The following is a 25,286-nucleotide window of genomic DNA, read 5'->3' on the forward strand; positions in this document are numbered from 1 at the left end:
TATCTATTGAATTAGGCTACCAGAAAATCACTCTGATTACATTACTAAATAGGCTTAGCAGATGTGTGCAGTAGAAAATTGAAAAGTAAAAAATGTTAAAAACAGAAAAATGTGAAGAAAGATATATCACCCTGCAATATAGATATAACTAGTTTTCAAATATAATTTGTCCGCTAAAATACATTTAGCTTCTCATGCGGTAACCCTGGCTTAAGTGCTCCTGAGTCTTCTATTCCAAACAAAAACAAAATCTAGAGTCATCTTTCAAAAGAAATTAACTGATCTTCTGGATGTCCAGTACTAGACATGGAATCTCATCTTAAAGACCAGAGTTTTGTAGTCTTTTTCCATGAATTAGATCTGATATTGAAACATTTCCATGTCTTTATAACTTCTGCACCACCAAGGTATTGCTGTGCAAAAGGATGCCATAACCTGCCTGCTCTCCCACATTAACAACAACACAAGAGCATCCTTCTTTGTTTGCCAACAGTAGGAAACAGTTTTCTAAGAGAGCTCATAACTCGATGCATCATTACATTGTCAGCCAAGAGTGTCTTTTAGATACATAACTGGAAGCATTCTTTTGCACATTTCGTTACATTATATACTATGTGTGTTATTTATTTAGTTGGGGAGGTGACTCTTATACCATCTGTAGCAATAAGGTGGTGAGAATTTTAATCCCACACAAAATATTAACGGTACAGGATTTGTTTTTGTCTGTGACATTAACATTTAACATATTTCCTAATTCTGGCAAGCTGTGGCCCTAAAGACGTTTTTCTGATTTTGATCCTGATAGCAGTTGGATATTTAAATATTGTAAAGAATAGGATTAGTCACCACACTCTTTCTGGTGGCCAGAAATTTTTTTGTTTCCTTACATCCACTTAATCATGGCAAACACTAAATTTGATATTCTGTAAGGTTGCTTGTTATGGCTAGCTGTCTCAGGACACCATCCAGATCTCTCAGACTGATGGGCAAAATTAGTTTGGTTGAAAGAGATAATGTCATTTTAGAACAGATATTATCAATCCCTTTATGCAGAACCTTCCTATCATTTATCTAGAGAAACAGGGGTGGAGGGTAGTTGTCAGAATGACAATGATTGTCTGTATTTAACTTAGAAGAGAGCATGTTTTGTAAATGTGAATACTGGTTGAAACCGTCTAGGATGTGCTGGTCACAATTTCAAAGATCTAGAAGTCACTTTCTCATTATATGTTTCATTTAGAAGTCACTTTCATCATCTCTGAGAACTGTCGATGTGAGAAGGAATTATAATGATAAGGTACTGATATTGTAGTTTTGGCTGAGGGGGCCAGTGAGTGAAGTCCTGAAGAACTTGGGTTTGAATTTTAGCCCTGCCTCTTAGAAGTTGTAAGCTTTCTCTAAAATGATTTCCTCTTCTGCTAAATAGAAATAATAATAGCACCCCTCCCAGGCATTTTGTGAAACAGAGTAAACCACCAAAAGTGATAAGCATAATGTCCAGCACGTAATAAACTCAATAATGGTAGCTGATATTATTGCCAATAGTATGTACAATTACACTCTCTTAGGGTAATACCACTCAGAATTCCCTAAGCTACTCTAAAACTGGCCTAAATTTGTTATGATATGTGTTTATATACAAATATATATAATTTATATATAGGAAGTATATATACATATACATACACACACATATATATAGGAATATATATATATATATAAAAGAATATATATGGCCCATATATATATAAGAATATATATATATATGAATATACATATAGGAATATATAGGAATATATATATAGGAATGTATATATAGGAATATATAATTCCTATATTCCTATATTCCTATAATTCCTATATTCATATATATATATAAGAATATATATGGCCCATATATATATAGGAATATATATATATATAGGAATATATATATAAGAATATATATATAGGAATATATATATAGGAATATATAATTCCTATATTCCTCTGCCCCTCCCCTGCTTGTGTGCGCGCTCGCGCTCTCTCTCTCTCTCTCTCTCAAAAGAAAAAGTAAATAAACATTAAAAAAAAGTTGTGGGATTATTCATATTTCATGATTGGCTACATCAAGTAGCCAGTGGTCAGTTATCCCTACAAAAAAGGAGATACAGAAAGCTTGGGCTACAGCATTACACCAAATTATTTAACATCACTGTATAGGAAACTAAACAACTTTGAACTTCGTTTTCTTCAATAATAAAATGTAATACATCTGTCATTCTTAAAATAAAAAAAAAAAATGTCCTGTGAACTGATAAGAATTTCACTGGTCCAATTTTCTGGTCTCCTTTCATTTCCTCTTCCTACCCTTGGATCAATATACTCATAAGCTCTGGAAGCCCAAATCGTCAGCACCAAGATGAGGTGAAAGAAAGACCAGGAAAGAACACAAAGAGTGCATGAAGTCAGAAGTTGTCCCTGGGTAATTAGGAAATGGAAATGAGCTTATCCAAAGGATCCCATTCTGGTTTTCTCTCTTTACACTGTTTGACAAAGTGCAGACCTTTTCCCACTAATGAGACTATGAGACTTTGCTATGATTGAAGCTGATACTAGCTATCATAATACCTTGAAGTTCCATTCCTGGCTAGCCTTTCTCTAAACCTCCTTGTTAGCATATCAGACTATTTCCTCCAAGACCTATGTAAATCAGAAACAGGTGTTGTGTGCATTTACAATTCAAAAGCCAAAACTTGTTTCATTTCAGTGGATTTTAAGAGGAAAAAAGTAGGAGCATGTTTTAAGGATTCATCCAATAAACATTTCTTTAGCACAGACTGTTCCAGACACTGTGCTAGGAGCTGAGGTTAGAGTTGACAAACAACCATAGCTCTGACTTCAGGGAGCACAGGGGCAATGAAGTGATGTGCTAAAAACACACTACTGCACAGAACAATAGAGCTTATAAAATGGAATATGATATGAGCTTCTTTCTAATTTAAAGGAAAATCCTTAGAGGAGTAATTAAAAATAGTGTGTGTGTGTGTGTGTGTGTGTGTGTGTGTGTTTCTTTATTGGACCTACTGTATTTTTTCAGTAAAGAAATACGTATATGTGTATATGTATGTGTGTGTTGTGTGTTTCTATATATAAGTATGTGTATATATGTCTGTAGTCTTTATGTGTGTATGTGTGTATGTATGCATGTATGTGTATGTATGTATGCATGTATGTGTGTGTATATATATGTATGCATGTATGTGTATGTGTGTGTGTGTGTGTATATATATATATATATATATATATATATATATACACACACATATATATATATACGATTTCCAATAAAGGAAAACCAAATAAAACAAAAGAAATAAAAACCTTCAATATTTTAATTCTATGAGAGTGAAATAGAAAGAAGCCATCATATCCCATTCTTCTTTCTCATCTATATTTTTAAATTAAAAAGAGAAACTCAGAGTACTGTTTTTCTGTCAGTTTAGGGAAGAATAATTGAATTTCAAATATCTTTTTCTGCCTGTCTTAAAAGCAGATTTACTCATGAGAAAATAGCCGGTCAAATTAAAAAATGAAAGAGAAAAGAAATTAGTCAAAACTTCAAGGGGATGAAGGTTAACTTTTCTTTATTAGCCCCATGCCCCATCTTGATTAATTGACTTTTTATTTTCCCTGGTTAAAAAACTTCTCTGATTATCAGATATGGACTCATTGTCCTCATTTAATATCATTATTGCCATCTTCCCAGGAGGGAATATAGTGTGTTTTCTGGACGAAGAAGGAAACAGAAAAGGAGCCCCACTTTTTCCTCACCCTCATTTATGCTCACGTTTAAGAGTCCCTCTGCTTGACCATCTTCAGCTTGTAAATCCAGATTCTGATACAGATGGGAGAAGGTGTGGAGAGTTTTCATTTGTGTGAGATGGCTACACAGCCCGATCAGATCATGCTCCAGGTGGTCGGTACATGGTAGTTAAAAAACAAGTGTCATTGAGGGAGTGGCTTTGTGCGACCATCTCTGTGTCATAAAATTCAAGTACAAAAAAACTGCAAAGGATTTCATTATCATTTACACAGCTCATCCAGGAAGAGTGGAGGCCAGTTGTGTTTACCGACAATAATCCTAAAGGAAATGGACACATCGAGTCTGGAGAGAATTAAAGAATCAAATTCATTAATAACATAAAATTCTGCCAGTTTGGGTTATTCCCGAGTGTATCTGGGCAAAAAGAAATATTTATGGTAATTATCCCTGGTTCCACAACACTCTCCTGGGATATACTATTCAGAATTTCCCTAAACACCTCTAAAACTTGCCTAATTTTCTGTATGTGTCTATATACACACATATTGTATAAAATTTATATTACATATACAGGAAATCTATATATCTAAATTGAAAGGAAGGACTTTAGATTATTTTGTAAAGAAGACAAATGAGGCACTGCAGCTGATAAAGCCTGAAATTAAGAAACTGGTGGCTTATTCAGATTTTGTGAACCTAATCAAGTTCACAAAAAAAGTACATACAGCTTACATTTAAGAGCAACCAGTCAGTTTCTCTATGTCTGGATCATAGTCCTGCCAGTTAATAACTATGCCACCTTCCCAACAGCCCTTAATTCCACGGATCTTCAGTTTTTTCTACCCTGTCTCACAGAATTACCACGAGGGTTAAATGAGCTAATACATAAAAAGCATTTAGAACTCTGCCTGAGAAAAACTAAGCATTTAATGAATGTTAGCTGTTTTTATTTTAATGTGCTTACTTTATAAATTGCTTTTCACCCACGAACCAAGAACTTTTAAAAAATGTATATGTGAAAAAAACGTGAAAAATTGTGGTAACAATTATCCATATTCATAGATTCAGAAAAGATGATGGCTAATAAATCCTTTTCAAGACATTTTAATAATACAGACCATTTTCACATATATTGACAATATCTGGAATTTTCAAGAAAGTACTGGAGTTTACGTTTGACATTAATTCCCATCTTTTTAAAATATGATGCATTGAATTATTCAGCATTGAAAAAAAAATTTGCTGCTATTTACTGTATTATGAATTTTACCCTTAGTGTTTCCCCATGATCTCATTACCTTGATAACAAACAAATAGTCCAAAACAAATAGAATTTTTAAAAGTCAGACTACCATATGTTTTTCTTCTAAGTATACCTGCCTAGAGAAATAGCCATGAATTCTAAAGTAGCTACCAAGGCTTGTTATTATCTTGAAAGTGCTCACATTCATTCTTCTGATGTCATCATTAAAAAAAAAAAAAATTCAGGCTCCTGGGTAGCTCATTCGGTTAAGCATCTGACTTGGGCTCAGGTCATGATCTCATGGTTCGTGAGTTCAAGCCCTACATTGCTTCAGGTTCTCTGTTCCTCTCTCTCTGCCTGTAACCCGCTGACTCTCACTCTCTTCCCTCTTTCCCTCTCTCTCTCTCTCTCTCTCTCAAAAACAAATAAAAACATTAAAAAAAACCAAAACCATAAGATATAAAGACACATAGCCTACCAAAGTTATTTTGAAATTTTATTGGAAAATATTTCAAACTGAAAATTATAGACAATAACAAATACCTCTGTTTTTGATATTCGGTTCTATCAAATTTTAATATTCTGCTATAAGGCTCCAAATTTTTTTATTAAAAAACATTTTGTATGTACCTTCTGAAACCCTCTGAAACCATTCCTCTGTCCACCTGAGAAAACTACTAAATAGAATTTAATACCTATAATTCCCAAGCTGACTTATGATATTAATATATTTTTATTATATATACATGTATACATAGTTTACTGTATTAGCTCACATGATTTTAATTTTAAATCATAATTACTTTAGTTATCCTTCTGCAAATTTTTTGCTTAACTTTTTTCTAGATGTATCTGTCTTGATATATGGAGGTGTATTTTATTCATTTTAACTGCTGCTATTTTACTGAATGAATATACTGTATATATCATATTATTAATAGCTGTTAGAAATAATGTTACGGTGAATGTTCTTGAACACATTCCTTGTGCACAGGTGAGGAGAACACATTCCCTGTGCACAGGAGAATTTCTCTAGATAGAAGTGGAATAAGTCAAAGTAGAATTTGCTGGGGGTTTGGGTACATAAACTTCACCAGTTTCATCTAAAATCCATCTAAATTCAGGTAAAAAGTATGTATCAATTTATACTATCTATAATACATGACAATTCCTGTGTTTTCAAATCATTGCATTTACACTTCCCCAAAATTATTTGCAATTTATCTTGAATAAAAACATTGTCAAATCCAGCTTTTATTTTTGTACAGATGAGTTGGTGAGAAGAGAGAAGGTCGATGCTTTATTTCTTAATTTGGATTCACTTCACCATGGCTGAAATAGGAGGTCCTGGGAAACAGGAGTTCAGTGGTTCTCATCCTTGGATGCACATTAGTTTTACCCAGAAGATTTTAAAAATTTTGATAGTCAAGCATCACCCCAGACCTATTAGATGAGGACTCTTCGGAGGTGCCAGGCAAGGAGATATGGGTGCATGGCCGGTTGCCCTCTTTGCAGCCTTAGAACTCGGATTCCTAGCTAATCCCAGTATGCAGTCAATGTTGTGAATTACTGCCCCTGCATATCCTGGTAAGAAAGAGAAAAAAGCCAGAGACAGAAGAAAGACATTCTGAAGGTGGGATGCACTGGAGCTTGATTCTCAACAGCTCTGTCTAAAATGGATAGGGTAGATTGTGCCTGCGAAACAGTAAGAGGCATTCCAGGAAGTGGAGCGCATGAGACCAGGAACTAGCAAGAGTTAGTCTGCCCATAGCTGGGAACACACACCACCAAACCCAGGGAGACGATCCAGTCCTTTTAGAAAAGCCACCTCGTAAAGTCAAGGCACATGAAAGAACTCCAGACAAGTATGTTGGTTTTCAGGACTCTGGTGCCCATCAGCACTGAAGTGTTATCTAGGACCTGAGATCGAAGGCTAGGCAGAAAATTCAGGAAAAAAGCAGTGAAGATTAGATAAAGGCCTTCTCTGTGGGGTAACATTGGCTAATAGCAACAATGATAGTTCATTCCCATCAGTTGATTGATGTCAAGTATAGATGTTACCATATAGTTCATGTCATTATCTCTTGGGGAAGATTTCCTAAATTACAGTATAGCTGGAACACCTAAAGCTTTTCTTTAAAAAACTACTTCAGGGCAAATAAAACCAAAGGCATCCAACATGTTCTTAAATTGTCATTTTTTATTCAATTTAAAATAAGGCTTAAGATGGTAAGATGAGATGATTGCATAATGATTTAACACAAAGTATCATCTTAAAATGTCTGCACAACCTTCCTGTTAACTATGAAGTCGTCAGTTAAGGTGAATAATCAATGTAACTTTTTTTTCTGTTTTTTTGTTTTTTGTTTTTTGGTTTTTGTTTTTTGTTTTTTGTTTTTTTTTGGCTTCTAATTCAGTGCTGAGTACAAGAGGAGGACTAAATATGTTCAAAAAAGTCTTAATCCTGAATGGAATCAAACAGTAATTTATAAAAGTATCTCCATGGAACAGGTATGCAATGATTGTTTTCTGTGACAGATTTAGGCTAATATAAGAACAGTAATGGCAAACCTATTAAAAGTTTGTAGTCTATCAATTTTGTCACACGGACAAGAAGAAATGAGTAAAATATATATGAGAAAGGTAGCCAGTGAAAGGAAATGGGTACAGTTCAAAGATCCCATGAATGTAAACGTGGGCATTTTGACAAAACAGCCAAAAAATAAGCAAAGACATAAGACCAGTGGAACATTTCCCACCAATTATTTCAAAATTTAAATAGTTCAACAGACTAGGCCATATTTGTCATATTTTGAGGGAAACTATTTTTCCAACTGGCTGTACATTTTTTTAAAATTTGGCCAATCTCAGGGGCACATGGGTTGTTCAGTTGGTTAAGTGTCCAACTTCTGCTCAGGTCATGATCTCATGGTCCATGAGTTCAAGCCCTGCGTTAGGCTCTGTGCTGATAGCTCAGAGCCTGGAGGCCTCTTCGGATTCTGTGTCTCCCTCTCTCTCTAGCCCTCCCCCGTTCATACTCTGTCTCTGTCTCGAAAATAAATAAACATTAATTTTTTTTTTTAATTTGGCCAATCTCTTTTCTTTTTTTTCCAGTTTTATTGAGATATAATTGATGTAATACATTGTATAAGGCAATGTTAGACACCATAATGATTTGATATGTATATTACAAAAGTAATACTTGGCTATATTTGACTTTCATAAAGAATACAAAGAAAAGATTTTAGTGTATATAAATATATTATTGATAGGCGTCTGTGTGGCATAGTCAATTAAGCATCTGACTCTTGACCTTGGCTCAGGTATTAAACTCACTTTTGTGCATTTGAGCCCAGCATTGGGCTCTGTGCTAGTAGCACAGAGCCTGCTTGGGATTCTGTCTGTCCTCTCTGCCCTTCCCCCACTTGTGTGCTCTCTCTCTCTCTCTCTCTCTCTCAAAATAAGTAAATAAAATTTAAAAAATGTATTATTGTACCAGACAACATTTTAGGAATTCTCTGTCTTCTCTAAATTGAGGCCTCGTAAGTCTGACATTGTGAAGCTGAACTGTACAGACCAAGACATACAGATGACTAGCCTCAAGATTATAAAGGAGGTTTAGGATTTGTCCTCTGGAAGATTTCTGATGTGATTGTGAAGTTGAAGCTAGGTATAAATTGTAATCTGGGTTCTTGAATTTAAAAGAAGTTAAATTTACCTGCAGAAATAACGCAATGCTACTTACGTCTTTCGATGATTTATTAAAACCAAAAAACTCTAATCCAAATATTTTATCTAAATTACCTAGACAGTTTTGCAACCTATGAATTCCATGTATTTAAAGAGCATTTATGGATTCTGCTTTTATTTTTAAAATCTGAGGGGAGTGTTAGAATAACAGGAAATGAGTAAAACTTTGAGGTCTCTTACGAGCAAACACTAGGTTTGACTGTAAAACCATTGGTATTTCACAGACTATTTAATATAAACCCACATTTTTAGATAAATTTGAAGTCCTTTTATACACTTCAAGGAAGTGAAAGTAAATGAATCTATAATAGAGTGTGATGAAAATTTATGATGAGGAACGGGGTTAATGCCATTTTGATTTAAACTGTAGCTCAAGAAGAAAACACTGGAGGTGACCGTCTGGGATTATGATAGATTTTCTTCCAATGACTTTCTTGGTGAGGTGAGCATCTGATTTCCTTTTCCTTATTCGCTTTCATTATGAACCACCAATTAGAGCTTGATGCAAGCGTATTTCTTAAGTTTATAAGATAACCATTTTGGTTAAAGTCCTTCAGTGGATAGAATGTATTTCCTGATTCATCCTTTTCAGTTGATGAATAGTAACTTGAGAAATGGTCTTCACTTTACCATTTGATGTACTTTGTAAATAATTTGCAAGATGAACTAGTAATTGTTTTCATAGGAGATAATCATGCTGTGAATCCAAATGATTATGTTAAAATTTTGAGATAAACTTTATAAAATGAGCTAGATTTTTAAATTGCATTTTCAGGTTATTGAGTCGCTAGTCCTCACTGAATGTATCATTGACTTTATGTGACATTTTACATTCTTATTTCTTTGAAGTATCCTGTGAAAACTCTCAAAATATTTTACAAGGCAAAACTAGAAGTAGGAGAAGACAATAAAAAGGAATTTTATGTAAATTCACATGAAATCTAACCTCATTAATGAACTCTGGCACAGTGGTCAGATTCTGCATTTTTGGTTTGTTTTTGTTTTCATCTATCATTTTTCCAAAAATATATATTTTATTTAGTGATCTTTGCTAAAACAGAAGTTGTGAATTAATGTTAAAAAATAAGCCATAAGAGACTCTTGAATACAGAGAACAAACTGAGGGTTGATGGGAGGTTAGGGAGAGGGGAAAGTGGGTGATGAGCATTGAGGAGGGTACCTGTTGGGATGAGCCCTGGGTGTTGTATGGAAACCAATCTGACAATAAATTACATTAAAAAAATAAAGAAAAATAAACCATGTCTTAAAAAAATAACACCTAGACAATATGATGTCCCTTCCCAGAAATCATAGAAAACTGTTATGTAGTCTAGGTGATGTGAGATCTTGTTAGGTTCCTAGACTGTATTTCTCTTTCCCATCAAAACTAGACCATTTGACCTTTAATTGCAGTCTCATGCTAGTACAGCCACTGGGAATAGTCTTGACCTTCGGACAGTTCTAGGATGCACTGTTATATCTGACTTAATGTCCCATTTCAGAAAACTGATTTATTGTTGTTTTTAAAATTGATTGTTCACATGAATTTAGAGCATATATCCATTGTGTTGGTTCTCATTATTTTATGTCTCATCAAATCCGAAATGCCAGCAACTCTAAAATGCACTATTACTTACGAATCACTAAGAAATAAAAAAATGCTGGGAAGTCTGGGTGGTTCATTCACTTAGGAGTCCGACTTGGGCTCAGGTCATGATTTCACAGTTCATGGATTCGAGTCCCGTGTCCAACTCAAGTCCCGCATCTGGCTCTGTGCTGACAGCTCAGAGCCTGGAGCCTGCTTAGGTTTCTGTTTCCCTCTCTCTCTACCCCTCCCCCCGCTTCTGCGTTGTCTCTCTCTGTCTCTCACAAATGAATAAATGTTAAAAAAATAAAGAAAGAAAGAAAAAAAATGCCAGTTAAAACATGACACAGTGCTTTCTCACCGTTAAGTTGTTAGTCATACCCCTATTTCAAAGATCAACTAAAGTATGTTTTAAAATACAAGGAATAAGTTAGTAATTTGCAAATCGCCCATTCTTTTTTATTTTGTCCCTCTCATAACTAAAACCAGTCTTTAAAAATGATAGCCAAGTTAGAAAAACAAAAGATCCAAATTTAGTACTAGAATGTGTTCATTTCACAAAAGAAAGTTTTCTTTCATGAAGAATTGCAAGTCTACCTTTTTACATAATCTCCAAAATAATTAATAGTCTGAGATTTTATACAGTTCCATTTAACCAAGTGTTTATTAGACATGTATGATGCACAGGGCATTGTTCCCAATGTCATGCGTAAAGAAACATGAGGAAGACAGCCTGGTCGTCCTCAACATCATACTGTATCTTATATCCATGAATAAATTTCAGGTCACAGAAGAGAGTAATGAGTGAATTATATCAACCTCATTGACTTCCTGCATTGTTTTTCAGGTACTGATTGATTTATCTAGCACATCTCACCTCGATAACACTCCTAGATGGTATTCTCTCAAAGAACAGACTGAAAGCCTCGATCATGGCAAGTCTCATTCCAGTCAGGGCAGCCAGCAGCCTCCAAAGCCATCTGTCATCAAAAGCAGAAGCCATGGTATCTTCCCTGACCCATCCAAGGGTAGGAGACATTTCAAGTAGAAAAAGCTTTTGTCTCCTTGTTCACTTAGTAACTTCTGAATACGAATGCCTGTAGATGTAATTTATTTTGAAATGTTGGATTCTGTTGGAAAGTATGTAATATAATGTCATGCAAAGAGTGATTGATATGGAATAAGGAGTAAAGGGCGTTAGTCTCGGATCAGCCCATAATTGGGTTTACTACTTGGTGATCTTCACCTAACTCTGGTTTTGAAGCAGGATAATGGAGGAGTTTGGGCTATATGAGCTGTTGGGTTATTTCCAGCTCTCAGATTCCATGATACTAGGATTTTATAAAATGTGTTGGGTTATTCCGGAAAGAAAAATAAAAATCCTCAACAGTTCATTGACGAGACATACTCATTATTACCGTTGATGCAGATTTCTTCTAATTGTTTAAACCCCTATTTTTTCATAGGTATTTTCTTATTCACATATTATCTGTATGTAAGCTATAGATAATTTTGCATCCTGATTTTTACTTGTCATATCAAGAGCATTTTCCCCATGTCATCACAACAATTGGTATGTTGAAATTTACTTAAACCTTTCCTAAATGTTGGCCTCAAGCTAATTCTATGATTTTTTTTAAAACTCTGATTATTATTTTTTTGAAATAATAATGTTATACATCGGTTTGGGCAATACACACAGAATTCCCATTTGAATGAGATTTTCCTTTGAGAGGTTTATTGCCAATTATCCTATGACATATTAATCTTCATCATAAACCGAGTTACTACCTGTATGAGATAACCATGTAGTATCTTCCCTAGATATATTGAACTATGTACAAGTATCAACTATAACTTTTTATACTGGACCTGAGTCTTGCTCCCTTCTCTTCTCAGAAAGTACATCACATTGAAAAGTGGTTCTTTGCACATTAGAAAGGAATGGGTCCCAATTGCATGTGTTCTAGGAGATGGAACACCACGAGGCCAAGTCCAGTAGGACACTGAGTTGATCTGATAAACCAGACTCCCATGCGTGCTGCAGATATGACTTATGACTGAGCTTTATAGATCATTTATGGATTCCACTTCCAGAACAACTCTGCCCTGATTAACGGTCTAGAAGATCATTAGCATAAAGACTTCTCTCCCTCTGACTGCCATAGTCAATGTGGGATCTATAGTCCACATTCTCTAAAATCACCCGAGACACGATTCTACAGTCCCCACACTTGATGTGTCCTATAGTGACTCACGCCCCTTCGTCCAGGAATTCACCGCATTTTTACTTAAAACTCCTCTGTGGTAGTGTCAGCCTATCGTCTCCTGCCTGGTCCCTACTTGAATCGGCAGTTGCTTGCTAAAAGGATAAGTTACCATAATTCATTTACGTGAGGATAGTCAGATGTATTTCCTCTTCTCACACTTCTCTCTTCTCAACATTATCATCCTCTTGACTCCCCTCCCCCACACGGCTTCCCAAATGTTTAATCACATTGCCGAGTAGGGAGCAGTCGCATAAGTTAAGCCCAACAGGCAGCGGCATTAACATAAATCTTAGACAGTTGCAAATGACGTGAGGCCGGGCTCGGTGGGAGGAATGCTGGAGCCACGTTAACTCTGTTTCACCCTTTTGTAACCAGACATGCAGGTTCCCACCATTGAGAAATCCCACAGTAGTCCTGGTAGCTCGAAATCCTCCTCCGAAGGTCACCTCCGCTCTCACGGACCGTCTCGCAGCCAGAGCAAAACCAGCGTCACCCAGACCCACCTGGAAGATGCAGGGGCTGCCATAGCCGCTGCCGAAGCCGCAGTGCAACAGCTCCGCCTGCAACCAAGTAAAAGACGCAAATAAATTCCTCAGCATGGCAGCTTAATGTTCATCTGTTGCCTTCCTTCCCTGCTGTCCTTCCCTGTCTGCTTTCTGTGTTTTGGCACACCCCGCTCACTCCGTTCTCTGTCCCTTTGTCTGTGTAAGGACAGTACCGATACATATATATGCTCTCTCTCTTATTTAAATTTTTTTTTTTTTTTTTTTTTTTTTTTTTATTGACGTGGACCGCAATAAAACTGGCTGTTTCCCCTTTGTCTCCACCATCCATCCAACCTGGCTCATAGTACTTGGTAGCTGTGTCCGTGATGTTTGCAGACAACGCAATGTTGTGTGTCCTTTGTGTGTGCACTTTAAATATCCTTTCGAGTACAGGAATTATAAGCACACGTGACTGCCAGTTTTCCAGGCATTACACCAAAAAAGCACACACCCGAGCAGTTAGAGCAGATTGGAAGTGAGATTCTCTGAAAACATTCCAAAATTGGGGGCAGAAGAGTAATACCATCAGCAGGCAAATTCTTGAACCTGGAGGGGGAAAAGGCACTTCAAGCTTAAATACCTTAATGAATTATGCACGTGAAGTATTGTAGCTTTCCATGTGAGACACTTGCTAATTGTTTGACAAAAAAAAAAAAAAAAAAAAAATCTGTGAAGAAAATCATGTCTCATATTTCCAAAAAATTACATAATATTAATATATGTATAAACATATGTGATGAGGCAGTGTGACCTCCTTAAGGAACACACTGGGGTCCATTTCATTGGATCACACTTTGTGTATGATAACAGCGAATTTATTGGTTACTTTTTTCCTAGCCATTGGGGATCCTAGGACAGTCAAGATATCAATTAAAGAATAACAATCCACCCATCTTAACTGCTGTATTTTCATTTAATTTATGAAAATGTAGTCAACTGATATATCAAAACTTAGTAAGAACAGAGATTTTACAAATGGAGGTGCACTGTTCCTTCCAAGAGACATCAGCCAGGCAATGAACATAGACTGATGTTATCCCCATGTCCCAAAGTCTTCATTTCCAAAGAAACAGCCAGTTTTAACCCCTTTAGTGCTATGCATGTGGTGTCATTTTGGCATTTGAAAACCCACCTTATTTAAAGAGAGCAAAAGATCACTTCTGTTTGCATGAGTAACATTTAAGCTGGTTCCATCTGAGGATACATACTCTGGGTTTCCATTTCACCCACACTGCCACAGCAGCACATAAAAGCGGTCAGTCTAATCATGCCAGGAAGCAGCACAGACACAGCATAGCAGGAATCCTCCCCATTCAAAGAACTCAGTCTGATAATCTGCCTCCACCAGCCAATGGCAACCAAGACCAAAGCCAGCTAGCCCTCAGGAAGGTGATGTCTGATGGACCAGTCAAGCCAGAAGGAGGTGAGCAGAAAGGCGCTATTCAAAGCACACAGCGAGAACATCCCCCAAATTTAAAGCCTTCCTCTTTTAATTTTTAGACATTGTCTGATAAAATATGTTTATCCCCTTTTTAATGTGCTTTTGTGGGCATGGCATTTCAGGACTTCCTCGTCGCTGTGTAAGTCCCAAAATCAGTCCCATGATATATTGACTACGGTGATTTGTATTTTTCTATGCACTGGGCATCTTTTGACTTCTGTTGGGAAATAGATTAACAATATTCATATTGCAGAATGGAATGCATGCTACTAACCTAATCTGTTCAAGCATGACTATAAATATGTTGCATTGTGATAAAAGTTTAAACTGCTCAAAATTCGAACTAGCATACCAGTTGGAATGTAGATCAGTGTCTGTTGCATATTATTTCAAGTGTAACTTTTTAAACATTCAGTGGATTTTGGAAATTCTTAGAGGAAAGTAAGGGAAAAATTGTTAATGCACTAATTCACCTTTACATGGTGAAAGTTCTCTCTTGATCCTACAAACAGAGATTTTCCACTCATGTTTCCATAGTTGTTAAGTGTATCAGATGTGTTGGGCATGTGAATATCCAAGTGCCTGTGTAATAAATAAAGTATCTTTATTTCATTCATAAACTACTGGGTTCTGAGCCATTGTTATATGATGCAGCTTAAAATGAGTGTGTCAGTTTTTGCTTTCTCATTTGATTCCTTGCAATAGAGTATTTATAGTTCTTGTTCCATTGCTAGTGAGATCTCTAATGATAGACCATGTGGGGAGCAGAACAAAGTTTTATGTCTGAAACATTAGCTAGATGGAAAATTACTGCCAAATAAGCACCAAGCGTACATAAACATGTAAGTAAGTGATAAGGGCTGGGCTGCTCAGTGATACTTCTGCTATGTCTTGCTCGAACATCTGATCTACTCTGCCGTCTTCTCAGGTTTCTGTTTGGAGGAAGACAAATCCCATGAGCCCTCGCTTTGGGGGGGGTGGGTGTATGTAAACTTGATTCCATAGCTGTGTTCAGAAAGGAAAGCAAGTTTGCATCCATCCCTAACTTGACCCCAGCATTCCTGCAGTTTTTCCCAAGAAAGAGTGCTACTGCCAGTGACAAAAATCAAATGAGGATGATTATAAAATTGTCTTTGAATTTAGTTCAAAAACATTGATAAAATGAACGTTTTTTTTTTGATAGGATACTAGTGCCCCGTTATGTCCCTTCTAGCCCTAAAGTACTTGATTTTATGATTCTCTACTTGTCACCAAATTAAAATCAAGCCTTATGCTTTCCTATTGCATTCCTCTTTATTCTCTGAAAACCAAAATTTATAATAGGTTCTTGTTCCAACGAATCAGATATTTTGGGACAGTGGAAAGTACCTGTGGCATAAAACATAGTGATGTTTTCTAAATTAGCCTGGTGATTATCACCTCTGCACGGTTACCCTTTTCTACTTAGCTTACCAGTACTTTCCAAAAGTACTTAAAATCCCACCTGTGACTTTTTCTTCCATCGGATAAGTTCAGTGGATTTTTAATGTTACTCATTTTCTTACTTCAGATAGTCCATAATGATAAAGGTCACAGTAGTCAAATGCTTCCCTTATTTCACACTCTATTTTTAATGATCATGATATAAGTATTGCTATAGAATATTTTGTCTGAGTTTTTTCTAGATATGGTTAAAATCTATAGCAAAATGCTTTTAGTTCCCTTTATTTGAATAATGCTGTAACAGATATTCATATACATTTAAGGTGCCATGACTGAATACTGAAGTCATTCTGTACTGAAATAATCAAGATAACATGCCGTGGTGAACATTTCTTGTTTAATTTTGTATTAGCAGACAATAAAGACAGTGTCTATTTTGTGAAACATAATTATTTCCCTGCTACCATAAATGCACCAAGAATATAATTCAGCCATGCATTTTGCCAAACAACTAGTGGTAAACATGCTATAGGATCAAATTATATAAAATGCTGTGCCATTAGTTGAAAGCTTAGAAAAACTGGTCTGAGATGTAAACGTACAAAGAGCCAACGGGTTCCTATTCTCTAACCGCATACATAAGTATTATTAATTTTAAGTGTTCAGATAAAAGCCTTCCATTTCAAACCTCACAATGGAGTCCATATAGTCCCATCGGCTTTCTGATAATCCTGCCCTTCATTTGAATAGTTCTTCACATTATACCAAGTATGTGATCAGCCATCTTCTCATTTGATCACACCTAGTAGATAAGGTCTTCACCGAAGATCACCTTATCCCTTTCTTCTGAGTGAGCAGTCAGAGAGATGGCTAGGATCACGGGTAGAATACACACCCAGAAATTCCCAAAACTGGCAACCTGACCCTTGCTACGAGGCCTCAACCTTTGCTTTTTTAATACTTTGTCTCCTTTGAAATCAAACTCTTCTTTCAATAAAACAATTGTCATTTACATATATGTTATTTATTGTTCCACTTCTTACTAACGATTAGAGTTTGCTAGAAATGATGGCAGAGTACAATTTAGACTTACTGTACCTACATGACCCTCTTTTCTGAAGGCCGAGAGTGAAGCTGCCACAAACAAGGAAATAAAACCCTGTCATGCATAAGCCCAGTGTGGCAGTAAGCAGAGTCTGTAAGGCTCTGTGTACATCTGTAATCGTTTCTATCAAGGGTGACAAAATCGTCCCTAAAGAGCCGTTCAAATATATGTGTGTGTGTGTGTGTGTGTGTGTGTGTGTGTGTGTATATATATATATATATTTTTTTTGTGAGCCTCTCAGCAGATTTTTGCTTGGAGTAGCGTAAAATATGGGTCAAGAAAGAATTATGGAGTGAGCCAGAGAGAACTCTCTCCCTCCGGGGTTTAGGTGCACGCTGGGAAACCTGAAGAGAAAGATTAGACAGATTGCGCCAGATAATCCTGATGCCTAAACAACTCTTTTGTGTTTAGAAATCCCTGCAAATGTTTTTTTTTTTTTCCAAGCCAGTTGGTTTGGCTGAACTCAAGCTGTGCCATTTCAGAAGGTGGGAGCAACCAAAGAGCAGAGTTTTAGAAAACAGTTTTCTCTAAACCATGCTCAAACTAAAACAAATGGAAGCATTCCTTAAACCTTAAACATGAACTTAGTTGACCCCAAATATATCACATTTTAAGTGCATTTTGAAATTTCTGAGCTATTTTTGCATGCTACTAAGATTTTAGGTGAGTTGTAACTTTAGAACCAGTACTACAGGCTGAGGAGAAATGTCCCTCCACCCCGGGCAATGAGTTAAGGGCCACTGGAATGGGTTGGAGAGGTTAGGGGAGCAGACGAAGCATGGAGTAAATTGTGCAAGGGAATTAAGATCAAGCATTCGTAAGTGTGGCTGAGTTCTAGGAGAATAGCCTGAAACCTACTTCCACAGACCTCACTGCTGCAAACTCCGCTTTCAGTCAGGCTCACTTTCGGCAGCTGTCAAAGAAGAGTTTCATATCTGCACGTTGCCGTGGTGAACTCTTTGTAAGCCATCGCTCTGTGGGAGGTGCTCTCTTGGGCAAGTGGCAGGGGGTGGCTGGGCTGGGAAGCTGGGTGGGCACTGGGAGTAGAAGGGATTGTTGGTTACAGAAGGTGGTAGCTAATCGGTGTCCCATTCTCTTCTGACTGGAGGTTGATGGTTCCTCTTGGTCAGAAAGAATTTAGCATTCTCTGTGTCTGGGAAGGACAGGGTCCAAAAGGAAGTCAAGGAGAAATCAGAAGAGAAATCAAAGTGAGTTCATTGGGAAGTGAAGTCTTCATTCACGTATGTAAGAGGTTAATAAAAACAGATTTGCATTCCTCATTTCAGTGTGTTCATGTAAAAAAGCTGAAATACAACCTTGGGTAGTTTACAATGGAAACAAAATTGAAACTGTAATGATGTGAACACAGCAAACATCCACCAAAATCTGAGGGGATCAAATTGTATAGTTTCAGCTTTCAAAGTTCTGTGCTTATTTCTCTGGGGGTGAGGGTTTTCCTTGTTGTCTGTAAAGATCAAAATGCTCTTCTAAAGTTTTATTTTATTTAAGAGATGCCAGATTTTCATAGAATGATTGATGATGCATTTTCAACTCTTTCAGTAGTTATTTGACATTTATTGCCAGAAATCTCTCTGCTATACATGCAAAGTCACAGAGAGTAAATGTACAGCCCTGACCATGAGACACGGTCTCTTGGTTATGGATATTTATTCACAAAGATGAATCCGCTGATCTACCATCACTGGGCACTTTTGTTCTTTTCCAGTAATTGCTATGGGTCTGCACTGAGCCATCCACATGTCTGGTTCACACTGGGGAGTTATATGTCCATTTCATCTGCCATGAATTCCAAGACCAAATGGCCCATCTAGGTATCAAACTTAATTTCAGTACTGCTGCACCTTAGTCAAATGATATAGCTCTGGGCCTATATAATTGGATGTGACTAATAATACATGATCTAATTGTAACATGCCACAGTCCCTTAAATGCTACTTATGACACATCTTTAACAAAGTTAAACTTAATTTTTTAAATGCAAACTACTTAGGCTTGAAGAAATTATTTTCAAAAAGTTAATTTATCAAATTACCACCAGGGAGCAGGACCCTGAGGAAATGAGACAGGCAAGTAAATGCTGATGGAGGAAAGAAATGAGAAGCATGAAGCATGAGAAGGCTGATGGGGACACAGTGCGGGACCTTGGACAGAGGGTACAATATGAGCATGGGGCTGGGGGTGTTATCACCTGGGTAGGAGGGATCATGGAACCACGGGAAATGCCACCTAAGGAGAGGCAGAGGAATGCCAAAGCACCATCTGGCTACGTGACAGTCTTGCCTAAATCCAGATACCTATCCATGAATTACTTGGTTTTTTCCACTTTTCATCCGCATGTATTACATTATCTAAAACCATGATCTTTCACCCATTCTCCATTGTGCAAGATAATTGGGAAGTGGGGGGTGGAATTAGTGAATGAGATAGGATGAAAGGAATGTGTACTGAGCCAGACTCTGGAAATACCCTCTTTTCTTTTTATTTCATTGCTGTGTTGAATATGTAAATATACAATTAATCCTTGAGGAGCCAAAAGAAATACTTACTGATTTTAAATGAAAACATACTGTATCAGAAATGCAGAATTTTGATTGGGGTGTTGAGTCGTTTAGATGTGTGAATAGGATTAATGTAGATAACCATAGCTTTATACCTCGGTGTATTTTAAGATACTGAAAGGCAAAGATTTCTGTAAAGATACTGAAGGATAAAAATTAATTAAATTAGTAACTTGAACAGTATCTCATCAAAATATTGATATTACAAATCAAACAAAAACATAAATGTTTAAGAAGGAAATACTTAGTAAAATCAGGAGCACGGGACCCTTTTTAAAAAAACATAAGAAAAACATAGAGTTATAATTTCTGCCATATTTATTCTTTTTTTTTTAATGTTTATTTCAGAGAGAGAGAGAAGACAGGGTAGGGGCCAATAGAGAGGGGAACAGAAGATCCAAAGCCAGCTCTGTGCTGACAGCAGAGAGCCTGATGCTGGCTTGAGCGCGCAAATCATGAGATTATGACCTGAGCCAAAGTCGGATGCTGAACCGACTGAGCCCCTCTGCTATATTTATTCTTGAAAGAGCACAGGAACAAAATCCACTTTTCCTCATGAACGTATTTCAAACTCAAAACCACACTATTTGAAGTTCTATAGGTCACATAATTTTATCCAACTCTTTATATAAAATGAATTTGGAATCTATACAAAGAGGTATAAAAAGTGGGTAAATATATTAATATATATATATATTTGAAACTTTTTTTCTCTATGTATCTATTACATACTTTTAGTTTGTTGTAGAGCATTCTCACTACTGAGGACATTTCATAAAGTAAATAGCTATTGAATCATTCTTTTGGCTTCATCCAACTATCGACGTACCAGAAAATTAAAGACTTCATGTAGAGAAAACGTTTTTTGGAAGAATGTGCATAATTTTATGCCTACAAAATATCATTATTTATTGTAGGTTTCTGCATACCATAAAGGTTTCTTTTTAGGCAAAAATGTAACAGACAAGCATCATTTTTTGATAGCTATAGTTTTTAATTCATTCCTACTCTGTACAGTTGTGAAGTTCTGGATTGAACAAGTTCCAAAGCTAGAGAGGATAAAAAGAATAAATCTTCTTAGGAAAGGCTCACTCTCCTAAAGGCTTGGTATTTTTCAGTAGAAGCATAAAATAAAAAATGAAAGTTACCGTAGAATAATTACCATGTGCATCGTGGTTTAAGATGACTGTCAAAAATAGCTGATGCTAATTGGGTTCTTCTCATTTTCATGGTTTGTACTTCATGTTTCTTATGGCAGATCTAGACCAATGATTTCGCCATGTGTGTCCTAGGGGCACTTTCAGGGGGTTACAAGGTCAAATACAAGAATATTAAATGTTATTTGTTTTTTTCCCTCTCATTCTTTCTCATGTAACTGTGGGGTTTTCCTGCATTTACATGAGGTATGACGACATCATGGTTTTGAAGGCTAATAGAATATGTGCCTGTCTACTGTTTCTTTTAAAGTTTTCTTTATTTTGAATATGATAAATAGTGATAGATATAATTCACATAAAATGAAGTTCTTTGAGAACTTAAATATTTTTTAAGAATGTAAAAGCACTCTTCGGATCAAAACGTTTAAGAGCCTATGCAGAATCATAATTTTTCAAGGAGCCAAAGATAGTGGGTGACTGGAGTTTTCTTCTAAAAGAGAATTATCATATTTGTCTCTGAATTTTCTATGCTTTATATCTCTTATACTTCAGAATCCCTTCTTTCCTTTGTCACTTATGTTAATTTATAATTAAGATTGACATATGACAATTTTTCATTTTATATTTACACTATTTTATTGAGCTTGATTTCAGTTAAATTATGAATGTATATCCATATTTGTTACTTCCTACTTTCAAAATTTGCTGGTAAGTTGCCTTTAATCAAGCTGTTGCTAACCTAAGGTAAAGTCGGAGGGAGTATTACACAGGTAGATTAAATGTTACTCGCCTCCTTATCTCAAACAAAATGTTTATTGGAACAATTGTTTATAAATTGTTTCCTTTTATCTTCTTTTGTATCATCTATATTACTGGTCTTAGATAGTTCAAATTAATTTTGTTGGTGTCAGAAAAACTGAAGATGATCAATTTTGATTCAAATTTGACACAAATTTGAGAAAAAAATTAAGTTCTTTATCTCTTAACCTATTTCTTGATTCTTAATTTTCAAGGATTTAATGTGTTTTTAAATAATTAAAGTTAAAAAAGAATTCTGAAAATATTTATCATTTGTAGAAAATATTAATTGAATTATATATATATATTACATCATTTATGCACACTCATATATACTTTTTTAAATGAATGTTATGTTCCAGAACCTCCCCAAAGTGTTAGTGATACTACAGTGAACAAAACAGATGAAAATAACTATCCCAGGAAATCCCCCATTCCTAGTAATATTTATTGAATAACCAATTAGATATCTGGGAAGAATTATGAAGAATGAAAAAAGCATGAGTTTGGCTCAAATGAGATTGAAAAAGAAAAAATTGCATAGTCATTGACTTAAGTTTATATTCAACCAAACATCCTTGTGTTTAGAAACATCTGGAGCTATAATTAATTACATTTTTATTTGTCCTGGCTCTCATTCTCACTAATAATCTTTACAGTCTGCTGGGATATAGCTAACTGTAGGGAGGAAAGAAAGTATTTGAAAATGATCTATTTGGAGAAGGTAGAGAGAAGGTAATGAAATTAACTAGAGAGGTTAGTTCCCATAGGACTAGATATGCATTGATCAAATAATTCTCCAAACTCCTCTTTATTCTATGGCTTATTGACTACATTTGAATGATATACAAAACAATAGTGTTTGTTGTAACGTTAGTCATATAAATCAGACTGCTTTAGGCAAAAGTTTTATATAAATCAAACTATTTGGATTCCATATAAAGATGATATTCTTGTTATCTAAGTATTCATGATCTAAGTTATCAATTTGAGGATTATATAAGAACATTTTCAAAACTAATTATTTTTCAATTACTTTCCACTCAAACAATCCTGAATGTTTTGCAAGCCAACTGTGAGAGAGAGAATATTGGCGTTTCAAAGCAGAATTAAATGGATATTGAAAAATTAAGAGTTGCTCTTGAGAACTTAATTCAGATCTTGAATCTTTCCCAAATATAATTCTCCTTTCCAAATATGATTTTTTAAAGATAAAAAACATAACAATTATGTTAGCATATTTTAGCGCAAAACCAAAACTTGGTACTTAATAATTTCTTTGTCGATTCCATCTCTACGGACACAGCTAGAATTATAGCCTAAATTTATTACAGGTCAAGTAATTTTTAAAATTTTCATTTATGATATCTTGATTGAACATTTTTCCATTATTTACTAGGATATTTTGGTCCTCACTTGAATTGTACTTATTTTAAATATTAAAAAGTTGATGTGAATTTAATGTATTTAATTTAAATATTAAACAGTTAAATATTTTATTTCTTCTAAAACTAGTTCTGAGCCAAAAACCTTACAAAAGGAAGACACACTCAAAAGGCAACATTCTAGCAAAAATACAAAAGCTATAGCATACTAAGCCATCACATATATTTATGTAAGAAAAAAAATCCTATGATGTTATTAGCTGAGCTTTACTCTCATTTCCAAACACCTGTTATATTGAAGTTACATACTATACTTCTGTTTCCAGAAGTAATCATTAATCCTATTAATGCTAGAGAATGAATGATTAGTAAGTATGGAAAATACCTGCAAATTACTGATAGCATTAGCTAAAAACAGACTGAATTGATTATATTGAAATGTCTTGGAAATCCAGTCATAAGGCCAATATGGGTGGAGAAGGAAGAGGGCAAACATGACTAAGCTTTACTATCTTTCCTGGGACTTAATAGATAAGAGGCATCGCATCTCCTTCCTCTCTGAAAGAAGATACTAAGTGAATATGGACTATCTTAAGGGACAGACTGTGATTTTTTTTAAGGAAAACATTCCATTTTTCATAGTTTGTTATATATCAGTAATCTGTCATTTTAAAGAAATGACCCATAGAAGTCTGAGTTATCCATTTTCAGCACTTTCGTTTGTAAGAACTTGTAACTTGGAAATATGTGGAAGCTCCTACAAATAGCTGCATTGAAACTACCTATCCCATTTGGGGTGGGGGCTGGGTTCTTTAGAATTTTTCCAAATCAGATAATGAATATACTGAGGTAACATTAAAAATATTAAATTTCTAAACTCCTTGTACAATGCCACGTGTCATCTTAATACTCCTAATCTGTCATAGGGAACATAAAAAATGTGACTGGACCTAATTCAAGGGAAAACCTAACAAATAATGCTGGTAACAATGGAACTTAAAACCTGACCTTTTTAGGTTCACATGCAAAGCAAAGCAACGAATGAGATAAAACTGCAAAATCTCATTAGTAAAAATAATCAGAAAAACAACAGCAATAATAATTGATAGAGAAATAGAGCAAAAGATAGGCAGTGGGGAGAAAGTAGAAAAGGTCACCAAAGTAATGTCCCGCCAAGGTAAAGCTAGCAAAAGTGCACTATATGCACTCTAAATACGTCAGTTCCGTCATTAAACTGCTGGAAAAAAAAAATAACTATTGACTGTGTTCTCTTAACTCCACACATCCTATAGACTATATCTATGAAGATAATATTAATACTGTGTCAACCAAGTAATTTGGGGAATTCTATACTACCATTAGAAATGATTCCTAAAATATTTGGATATAACTGTGAGTTGGACCAAGGACATAAAACCAGTGACAGAACATCACAGGCAGCAAGGCCATCTACTGCATCCCAAGCACTGACCCTGAGGTAGGCAGGGAGCTCACAACCTCAGCCTGAGACAATTGAATATGATAGAAAAGTGGATTAGCCCTTTTTAGTTTTTACTCTTTTTCTCTCATTAATTAGTGTGTGACGTGGAACAAATCAATCTTTTCAGGGCTTAGGTTTTCTAAAGGCACAATGATGGTTCTGGAGGGGGCTATCTCTAGAGTCCTTACCAGCTTTTTAATTTCCTTGGGTCCACAATTATATAAAGTCAAGGCTACAATTCTGATCCACGGACTGTGAGCACAGTGCTGCCATCGTGTGGTAGGTACAGTGATAGTTCTGCATTTTTAGCTATAGTTGAAGGGGGGGGGGGGTCCAAAAGAGCAAACTAATTGAAGACAGATGTGCAGTCAAAAAAACACTACCAGGTTTAATTAAGGTTAGCCACAGTGGAGTAATAAAACAAAATGATGTCTAACCATCTAGCATCTGAAGAAAATGAAGAGGTCAAAAAATAATTTAAAACAGATTGAACTGCCTCACAGAAGATAAAATATGTTTAGTTGAAATGCCCCCTCAATAACTGAGCAGAAATGATTTAAAACTCTAGGATTTATTCCTCTAGGGTACAGGAACCTTCTCACAGGAGTGGGCTTATTCCATCATCTGTTTATGTGGTACTTTCTTTCTCCTTGTTGGTACTTGACAGTGAAATTTGGAGTTTAAAAAGACAGTAGGCACAAAAATGTAGGCTCCAGATATC

The 25,286-nt window shown here is 35.7% G+C and overlaps 1 protein-coding gene across 5 annotated transcripts in view; it reads left to right on the top strand.

Annotated features, from left to right (window-relative positions):
- PCLO (piccolo presynaptic cytomatrix protein) overlaps positions 1–25,286 on the top strand; it is a 426,447-nt gene that overhangs the window by 343,952 nt on the left and 57,209 nt on the right. For 2 of the 5 annotated variants that reach the window (XM_086696804.1, XM_086696806.1), the window contains 5 exons: positions 7,466–7,559; positions 9,169–9,240; positions 11,231–11,411; positions 13,029–13,223; positions 14,439–14,621. In XM_086696804.1, coding sequence (XP_086552930.1) covers positions 7,466–7,559; positions 9,169–9,240; positions 11,231–11,411; positions 13,029–13,223; positions 14,439–14,621 — 725 coding nt within the window. The remainder of the gene's footprint in view (positions 1–7,465; positions 7,560–9,168; positions 9,241–11,230; positions 11,412–13,028; positions 13,224–14,438; positions 14,622–25,286) is intronic. The other 3 variants (XM_086696805.1, XM_086696807.1, XM_086696808.1) reach the window with 3 other exon arrangements.

The sequence above is a fragment of the Puma concolor genome, chromosome A2, assembly GCF_028749965.1.
Source record: "Puma concolor isolate L17-30 chromosome A2, mPumCon1.1.hap2, whole genome shotgun sequence".
Lineage (NCBI taxonomy): Eukaryota > Metazoa > Chordata > Mammalia > Carnivora > Felidae > Puma > Puma concolor.